This window comes from Lepisosteus platostomus, chromosome 13 (assembly GCF_059453375.1).
Source record: "Lepisosteus platostomus isolate fLepPlt1 chromosome 13, fLepPlt1.hap1, whole genome shotgun sequence".
NCBI classification, from domain to species: domain Eukaryota; kingdom Metazoa; phylum Chordata; class Actinopteri; order Semionotiformes; family Lepisosteidae; genus Lepisosteus; species Lepisosteus platostomus.
Genome location: NC_142623.1, coordinates 21,070,357 through 21,080,747, shown reverse-complemented (window position 1 = coordinate 21,080,747; position 10,391 = coordinate 21,070,357). Strand labels below are relative to the sequence as shown.

At 36.3% G+C, this 10,391-nt stretch overlaps 1 protein-coding gene across 15 annotated transcripts in view; it reads left to right on the top strand.

The window, feature by feature from the left end:
* The first annotated feature begins 230 nt into the window (after positions 1-230).
* Positions 231-10,391, top strand: part of LOC148650215 (adhesion G protein-coupled receptor E3-like) — a 63,242-nt gene continuing 53,081 nt past the window's right edge. For all 15 annotated transcript variants that reach the window (XR_015926055.1, XR_015926054.1, XR_015926053.1 and 12 more), the window contains exons 1-3: positions 231-377; positions 3,600-3,665; positions 4,798-5,094. Coding sequence is in view for 8 of the 15 variants with exons in the window: in XM_088603790.1 (XP_088459916.1) it covers positions 356-377; positions 3,600-3,665; positions 4,798-5,094 (385 nt within the window). In the remaining 7 variants the exon portion in view is untranslated. The remainder of the gene's footprint in view (positions 378-3,599; positions 3,666-4,797; positions 5,095-10,391) is intronic.

Here is a 10,391-nt window from a genome sequence, read left to right as displayed (position 1 = left end):
TTGCCAGCTCAATCATTGAGTTAGCATCAAAATATGAAGTATGCAATACCTTTATATTTGTCAGTTTGTGCCATTATTGGAACTACATCTGAACTACAAGCCAAATTAAAACATAAGTTTGTGCTTATGAAGTAGAGGTTTGCAATGGCTAATTTTAATATGATGTTGATGATCTGCACAGTAATGCATGCAAGATGTTTTGAAACTCAGGAACACTTTTATATATACATAATAGACGCAGCTGTAACTCAAGATTAAGGAAGGAAATAAAACATGTGGTAATACCACCCTTCTGTTTTCCTTTATTAGAGATAAACTGGTCATATATTCTGGCTTTACTTCAAGGCAGAAAAAGATGTGGAGATTCTGGATAAAAGGTAATTACTAACTTTACTGAAGTTTAATATCAATAAAATATGTATGCTTCTTGCTGTGGAGATAATATAGTTGATATCAGTCTGGAAACTGCTTGTCCTTAATAATAACACATGAAAATCATATTTACAATAAAAAAGTTGTTAACTATTTTGCTGAGCTTCAGGACTTACATTCATGAGCACCTATAAGCAAAACCAATGAATCAATTATGAATGGAAGAAGTGCCAAGAAATGAAACCATAACCAATGATTCTGCAAGCTACTGCTTTCTGAAATAAAATAGGACAGGAGTGGATATCTTGCTATACTCATTTTAAATTAATCATAATGTGTTTTTGCTATGTAGTTTAGCAGACTAAATGGGACCAAGAAATCATAACAACTGAACTTAAAGTTAAGTTGATTTTGTTATGTTTTATAATATAATTAATGATGAGGACTAGCATATTTTCAACTCTATAAGCTTTATCGGACAGGAAAAATTAGTGTGTGTGGAAACCTTTCAAATGTAGTATTGAGAGAACCATCACATCTCCTATCTCAAAATAATGTTTAAAAATTATATTTTAAATAAAGATTTAGGAGAAGAATGGTCCCAAACATTACCATATTCTACACCTCATAATTAATATTTATTAGTCCTTTTTTTTTCATTTAAACTCAGTCATAAGCCCCTATGAACTCCGGTACACTGACTGTTTATTATGATGAACCCAATCAGCCATATATCCTCTGTTCATTGATGGATACCAAAAAACAGTTACTTTTCAGTGGTTCGTGCAGAACCTCTGGTAAGTTCTAACTAACCATTGCTGAAACTCGCTCTGGTCATTGTTTACAGCTAAGTGCAGCTCACCAAAAAAATACTCTTTTGTCACTTGGTACAAAATAGGCTAAACACAAATACAGTTCTGCTGATATCTATGGTGAATTGAACAATATTATTATTAATAATAATAATAATATTGGTTATATTGTTATTAATGTAGTGTTGATCTACAAACTCTAAAGTACATACAATAATAACCACTGTTGAGAGTATTTGCTAGCAATTGAATAACAAATCAGATTTTTTTTTATCTTTTGCATTTTGTTGAAGGAAATAAAATTACACACAACTGTAAAAAGGTATAGGAATTCATAAATTCCTACATTTCATTAAAATTGTAATTGTGGCATTCTATGTTGGTTTTGGATTCTTCTTGGACCAGCATTACACATGATGGTACAGATGCAGCCATTCAAAGTGCAGACACGTACCCCGGGTAATTGGCTACGTCCTCACGCAATACCGCGGTACATGATTGGTTGACCGACAGGGGCACTCATGGTGCGTTGGTCGGTCGTAGAAAGATATAAATGTCTTTACTGTGTCCGTTTTAGTATTGAATATTTATATGGAATTTTACCACTGAAGGGAAATCTTAGTAGCTGAGCATAAAAAGAATAGGAGCATAACACGTGTGAAGGCCATAAACATAAACATACAGTATCTGGCTGATCTCGGTACGCTTTTTTTTCCGTATACCAGATATTATGGAACCACTTCAGAAGGGTGTCAGCCAGTCAGATTCCAGGAATCGGTACTTTAAAGAAAAAATAAACACCAGTATTCCATTTCTCCCTAAACATTTTAAGCATCGAAGTCTTTAACTAACGTGAAATAGCGTGTAAAAAAGTGGTAGTTTTAAGCTTTTTTGCTAATATAATATGGAATCGCATATCTAAAGAAATTAATAACGATATAATTATATTCGTATAGTGCAACATAGTAATACATGCTGGTAGTCTGGTGGTCTATGTGCTGGATTAGTAACCCACAGGTTGTGTGTTCAAATCCAGCCAGCGTTGTGAATTCTTTTTAAACAAACATTTCTTTAAAAAAAAAGAATAGCAATATTATGGACAATTAATTGACAATAAATATACAAAAGCACACATTAAAATTGGGAAATAGTTTTAATATGTAAATAGTTCCCTGGTTCTGCACCCCTGGTTTCTCTATCTCTCGCTCGTTCGCTCGCTCGCTTGCCCCTCCCCCAATTCAATTCAAGGTGCTTCATTAGCATGACCGATGGGTACAATCAGTGTTGCCAAAGCAAATAAAATAAATAAACTGCGACACTTTTATCATTCAACTTTTATCATTCATATGTTTAGTTATTTAGACCTGGCGCGGCACCGAGAGAGGGAGGAGGCGGGGAGCTCAGCAGTACAGAACGAACGTTGTGCTGCCTGGAGCGTTTAATGGCACCAATCGCGTCTGCATTTATAACTTAGTTTTTAAAATTAATCAAGCAATATGAAGCATCTCTTTTTACTTTTATGTCCCTTAATTATCATGAAGCACAGCTTTCTCACCACTTAGACTACTTTCTGATACCATCCTTAGACAAAGCAGAAACTTGTTGTACTTTCTAATGAAATTACAAGTGGAAAGATTACAGATTTTAAGTTTCTTTTTCATAATTACAACAGTAGTACCTGGTATCCCAGTGGCTTTCAAAATTAAATTATGCATGCAAACCTGTGAACTAGAAAGATAACTAAAATATCCATCCATTTCTAATGGTGGCGAAGTGATTAGCATTGCCATCTTACAGCACTGGGGTCCTAGGTTCAATTCCTGCCATCCTGTGTGTATGGGGTTTGCATGTTCTCTCTGGGTTACATGTTTTTTCTCCATATGTGTGATATGACTCCCTCTCGCACTCCAAAACATACTGGCAAGTTAACTGGCTTATGGGAAATGTTCCTAATTTAATATCTTTTCTGAGCATGTGAAAGGCATGGTGAACCAGAGATTCTCAAAAATTACTGTACTTTGCATGATTGGAAACAAATGCGTGATTGCGAAATGCTGTGGTGTTACTTTACAAAGACGGTCAATGAAAAGTTTAGCTTTATTGGCTCCACCTTGCGGAAATTCCGGATACTATTATTTTACTTGCGGTACCATGCGGTATCATGCAGCACTATGCGAGAATTTACGGTATTAATACGGTAAACTGCGTCAAGCACACCGCAAAATAATGCGGTATCGCCCGCTTGTTTTGAATGGCTGCATTTGTACTATAGAAAGAAATATGTTTCATAAGATCACTGCAATATATAAGTGATTTGTGTACATTTTATTTAAAAAATATACAACAATAAATATAAAATGGTGACATTGTTTTAAGAATACAAATGTTTCATCTTGTGTTTCTTTTGGTACCCAGTTATCATTAGCAGATTACTCCTGCCTGTCTGCATTGGTCCAAGTCTTCCTAACGGGACATGCACTGGTAAGCTGCAGATCATGATTGTTTTTTTTTATGTACTGTATGTACAATATTGTCTGTAATTTACTAGGAGTGTGCTTGTTTCACATTTATACATTTCTAAATATTTCACTTCAAATTTTGGGAGGGTACGTAATTTGTTTCTGATAATGTAAAAGATAATATTACAATATTAGAGGCTTTGCTTCCTCAAGATCAAATCAACATTGCTTAAATAACTCTCATACTGTAAATGTCTGAATAATGGAAGCAAATTCCAGGTTAAGTTCTATTTATTGGGCTGAAATATCTATATCTAAGTTGTATCTTTTAAGTTTTCATTTCTGATGAATAAGTGGTTGAATATGTTTTTATTCTTCTGGAAAAATATTTGTATTAATAAAAGTAATTGAGATTAGAAGGCTTAGAATCAAGGAACTGTGTTTGAGACTTCTACTTTGAATATTTTCAGTTTCATTTATTGATTTAAGTTATAACATTTCCCAAAAAAATCTTCAGTAAAATCTGTATGCTCCAAGCCAGTCTTAGAAATTTAACTAAATTAAAATTGGTTTGCCTGAATCTGTGTTCAGACATGATTTTTTAAGAAATTCAATTTTGCTTGCATTGTATTTCAGACCTGTATTACAGAAAAAGAATACTGTGATACAATTTTGAAATATGTTTGTTGACTACTGGTGAGAGATGGTGTTTACTATAACTTTTTAATGTATAGACTGAAATTACTTGCAGATGAAATTATTTTGGGCAGTGCATGGGATATACATATACTGTATGATGGTTTCCAAAAATCCTAACTGTCAAATGGGCTTTTTTTCAGAGTGTTCATTACTTTGTCAAGCTAACAATGTTATCCTAGTTGTTCGTGCATACTCTGTCCATAATGCTCTATTAATGCATTTTTATTGGAACATCTGAATGTGAATTTTTGAAAATGTAAATTTTTGAAGAAAGGTTTCTTAAACAAGAATGTCCTTGCTCTCACCTGGTGATTTCAGTGTTGACCTTCTAAAGTTTGTGATTAGTGCAATGTACTTTTATTCATTGTAATACTCAATTACTGTATGTAGATATGTTACACCAGGACTATACAGACAACTAGATTACTACAACATATTTTTTTATCTTCCTTTAGTCATGAATGTCAGACTGGTAAATGGGGAACATGACTGTGAAGGCAGAGTGGAGGTCAATGATGGAAGCAGTTGGGTAGGAGTGTGTAATGATTTGTGGGACATAAAGGATGCTACGGTGGTGTGCAGAGAACTGGGCTGTGGAAGAGCTCAGTTCATAACGGGCAACTTTGGACTAGGAAAAAGTGAGAAACAAATCTCAAAAGTTCAGTGTTCTGGCAATGAGACCTCTGTATTACAGTGTGAAAAGATCCAAGAATTTTGCTATGGCAGTGATGCTGCTGTTGTTGTCTGTTCAGGTAAGATTGTCATGTTCTATTGCTCTGAACGTTTGTTGTTTGTTAGAAATAGTAAAAGTACTTGTATATGCATGTGATATACCACAGGACAAATTATTTTACTTGTGAAGCACACATTATTGATCAAGGAATGTATTTTAGTATCAGAAATTATAGAATGATCCAGGAGACTACAAAATATCTAATCTAGTTTAAGTGTTTTTAAATTTGTATCTAAACACTTCACAATTAAAAAAAATATCTTTCAATAAACGCACTTTCTAACCATTTAGTGTTATATACCGTAAAACATTCTCATACATGCAGTGAATAATACTTTATATAATGAAAGTAAAGATAAATCTGCTGTTACAACCACACTTTTTTATGTTTGCTTTTTACACTTGCAAATCATTTGAAATGTAATTCAAATAAATGCGAATTATATTAATAGCAGTGTTACCTGAACAATAAGTATAGATCGAATTATTCAGAATAAATGACTAATAATGCAGTTGTTACACCCTGACAGGCAGTGGCTCACAACCCACGGTAGCCATGGGTTAATGCAGTTCTCTCGAAAATGAACACATTCCTCACGGGGCTCCAATTATTACACACTCGGGTCTCGTGCCGATTCACCCTTCCCCTTCCATCTATCAAGCCAGCTCCTCATCTAATCAACCCTGACCTGTACAAAACATCTGAAATGCCACAGGGATTATTTGAGCTTTGAGAGACCACTACACTCTGATCTGCCCTTGCATCTCTTAGCTCTTACAAAAAAAAAAAAAAAAAAAACAAGAATAAACCACAAACTCCTGTTATCTGAACTTGCCTTGACCCTCTTCTGCCTGAAACATCCCTGTGGCTTTTCCCTGTCTCTGTAACCAGTCTTATTCCCTGCCTGGATTCAGCTCAGACTCTTGTCTTTTTCAGTATTCCACCATTTTTCTCTCTTCAGCAATCTTCATCAGTTTCCACAAATCGCAGAGCATCTACAGTTGGATTGAATGCCTGCCATTAGACACAGCTGTCAGCTCAGGGTAACCACAGCATAACAGCAGCATAATGAGTTATTCATACAGATGCAGCCATTCAAAGTGCGCGGTACAGACATGTACCGCAGGTAATTGGCTGCGGTGTCGCGTATCATGACGCAAGATGACGCTGGGTACCGCGGTACGTGATTGGTTGACCGACAGGGGCACTCGTGGTCCGTTGGTCTGTTGTAGAAAGACTTACTGTAAACGTCTTTACTGTGCCTGTTGTAGATATTGAATTTTACCACTGAAGGGAAATCTTAGTAGCTGAGCATAAAAAGAATAGGAGCATACTGTAACGCATATGAAGCCCATAAACGATATTAATTTTGGAACATAAACATACAGTATATAGCTGGTCTTGGTACTTTAAAGAAAAAAATACACACCAGTATTCCATTTCTCCCTAAACATTTTAAGCTTCAAAGTCTTTAACTAACGTGATACCGGAGTCAACAAGCATACTTTTAGAATTTGATTAATAGGGAATATAATATGGAATCGCGTATCTAAAGAATTTAATAATGGTATGATTATATTCGTGTACTGCGACAGGGCTATGTAGGGCTGTTTCGCCTCCCTGTTCATGCAAGTTGTCTTGTAGCCTACTGGTCTACGTGCGTGACTAACAACACACAGGTTGTGTGTTCGAATCCAGCTGGTGCTGGACTTTTCTTTTAACAAACATTTCTTCGAAAAAATAGCGATATTATGGACAATCAATTGACTTTTATATTTCAAAATATCGCAACATGATCGATTCTAAGTCATTTTTGATAACAATGAATAGTCACCTTCTTCCCTTCTGACAGCGGTTCCTGCTTCTATTGTGTGTGTGCAACAGAGTAAATTTTTATAGAGAAATGGAGGCTGGACAGTATGCGTTACAATATAAACATTTATATTGATTTAAATCGTGTTCTGATTTAAAATGCAAACGCGTGTTTAATTATGTGTTTTTTAATCATAATCAGGCTAATGCATTTCTACATTTTCTGTATGAACCAGCTTAGAGGTTCATACAGAAAGACAGCTTGTGTTTAAATTGAGTGTAAGGTAATTTATGCTTCTAAAGTCATGGTCAGCATTTATTATTGTACTGTGCTGTAAACTTTTTCTGTGCCTAGTCACATTATTTTATAGCGTTTTTATTGCATTATTAAATCCGGTGGCGCTGTGTGTTAGTTTCTTGACTCCCATGTCACATGGTCTGTGATTGAATCCCATGGAACTATGACTTTATTTTTTAACAAACATTTCTTTGAAAAAATGAAACGTTTCCCTTGGTCAGAGATTAAATAAAACCTCACTCGCACCAAACAAATTTATATTTCTAAATATCACAACATGATCGAATTTAAGTCTTTTAAATAACAATGAATAGTCACCGATGCGTTACAAAATATACATTTATATTGATTTGAATCGCGTTTCGATTTAAATCGTAAACGCGTGTTTAAATATATGTGTTTAAAGGCGATATACTGTATAAAAGCGCTGATTCCTATGGAGTGTGTTCCGCCGGGGATTCAAAAAATTTATTTTAAATAAGCTGATAAAGCTTAGACTAACTGTATTCTAGCCTGTATTACAACAGAACATTGGACAATGCAACGTAAATTGCAAAAATGCACTTGGAATCTGTCCAAGCCCTCCTACAAAAATTATTTAAACTGCAACACTGATCATTCATCTCTAAATAAACTTTATTTTATATAGCGTTTTAAGCGAATAGGTAATTAGATTGCTCATAAACCTAATCGCTTTTTCTACATAAACACAGCGTGATTGCTCTCTGAAAATGCTTTTCCTTTATATTTAGGCTCAGATTTCAACTATAGATCGTATTATTATAAACTTTCTTGGAAAAATGTATTTTATGTAAGCCATGTTTGCTATTAATTCATTTAGGGCTAAAATACGTTCATTGTCTTCCAATCGAGTCGAGTTGACATTGGAAGCTTGCCACTCCCGGACTGTTAAACCAACGCATTAGCATGTTAAAGCGATTCTATTGAGGGAGGAGCCCAGCTACCACTTAACACTGTACTTCCTACTTTGAAAATACCTGTGAAACCGGTTTAATTCCAGCGAAAGACACCTCCCCCCCCCCCTCAAAAACCCAGTAAGCAGTAATGCTTTAAGTTGAAAATCGAGGTAGATTTTGAGGATGATAAAGAGGATAAACTGGGATGGGAGGAGGTTTGGTTTTGCATAAGAGGCGGGATTATGATAATTGGAGGAATTTGCGATAGTATAATGGTTTGATATATTTGATTTTGTATTGTGGTCGTTATCTATGTTTTTGGTTGGTATTATGTTTATATGGTTGTTTTTGTTGGTTGGTTGTTATTGTAGCGGCGAGGCTTAATAATAAGGCAGAATTAAGTGTTCTGAGCCTTCCCAAATGAGGCCCCATTTCTCTGTTCATCTCTGTGGTGCAGCCACAGAGAAACTATTCATGCAAGATGTTTTCTTTTGATAAGGACAGCTCCCAAAGGGGGATGCACTTAGCTAAACCTGGCTATCATGATCAATGGTCATCCATTGGCGCCTATCTGTCTAGGGAGTGCCAGTTGGACATCTGGACTGCATTCCTAAGTGTCAGGAGTAAGTGACTCATATCTCACCTTGATCAACCAATCAGGGACTGGTAGGGCCGAGTAACCCACGTGGGACTCTGATGCCCATGGAACTTTCAGCCAATCAATGAGCTGAAGTTCCTCCAGGTAAAAACAGGCAACACAGAGATTCAACAAGATTCAGTAAGATTCTGGAGAGGATTCTGTGGACTGTTCTAAAGGGAATTCAAAGGAGAATTCCAGGGCAGGACGGCCCAGGAGCAGAAGGCTCCCAAGGGCAGGACATCCTCGCAGCGCGCCTCCTGACCATCCTGAGACTCAGCCCGGACAACCACGGAATGGCCAGTGTGTCTGAGTGCCAGAACTTTCCTTTGTTCTAAGAGTCTAGAGTGGAGGTTGCCAGAGAGTAACCAGCAGCAGGCCTAGTGAACAGGTCGGAACTGTGGACAGCTGAATCGCTATTCAGAACTAGCTCTTCATCAGGAACGAACCGGTCCTCTTCCTGACTTGCTGGGACACACAGTCATCTTTTCTCCTGTGCACAAACTTAACTAGCAGGCCAGTGAGCATCAGCAGCACACCGTCGCAAGCCGCACAGCACAGCCTGGCACCGAGCCAGAGAGCGCGGATTGGACAGCAACAGCCTGCAACTGTTTCTTTGTGCCCGCAGGAGATCTGAATCCCCAGAAATTGGATGAGTATTCAACTTCAATGCATTACAGCTCGAGGATTCAATTGTTATCCCAACCAGTTGATATCAATTTAATTCCTAAGAGTTATGTACTTGTTTCGAGTATCTAATGTAGAAGTTATAACCAAGTTCATTTATGAAACGGTCTTAATGAATGATATACTGAACGTATGTCCTCTTGATATATGTAACACTTCGTAACTGATTGAATATATATCTTTTGTATTCTGATAACCCTCTCGATAAGATCTGTTAGTTTAAGGCATATTCTATGTATTAATACATGTATCCTCGTGTATTAGTACCTGTGTGTGTGCGTTGTTTGAGTTATGTCGCATGGTTGGACTCTAAAGCCATCAAAAGAATCAACTTTGTGATTTACTGCTACAATTAATAATTGTCTCAGTAAATGCCCAAACCCTACAGAACTGGTGCCTTCAGAGAGCCACTAACGTTACATATTTGGCGTCCCTGAGCCGGTTTTCTTACATTATTATGGTTATAAATAATACGATCTATAGTTGAAATCTGAGCCAAAATAAAAAGAAAAAGCAAGTGATTAGGTTTATGAGCAATCTAATAACTTATTCGTTTAAAACGCTATATAAAATAAAAGTTTATTATTAATTTGCTAGACAGAGCGGTGAACATTATTATGCATAAGACAAAGATAACGAAATCTGTGTACGCTGTAAGGTTTTTACTTCTTAAACTTTTAAAATACACGTTTCGAACAGAAAGAAATCCTCTTCCTGGTACAGTACTGTATGTATAGCAAACCAGCACGTCTTTTTTCTCCAATCAGAGGGGTGTCAGATGGTGTCAGCCAATCACCATTCTGAAGCCCTACCATAATCTCTGGTATGGGGAGACCCCAGAATTCTGTCCCATAGTTTAGACAGATGATAGATACTTTTATTGATCCCGTGAGGGAAATAAAGTAAATAATTTTCATTTTAGGAATATATTTTTCATTTTAGTTATAGTGGACATAAAAACAAG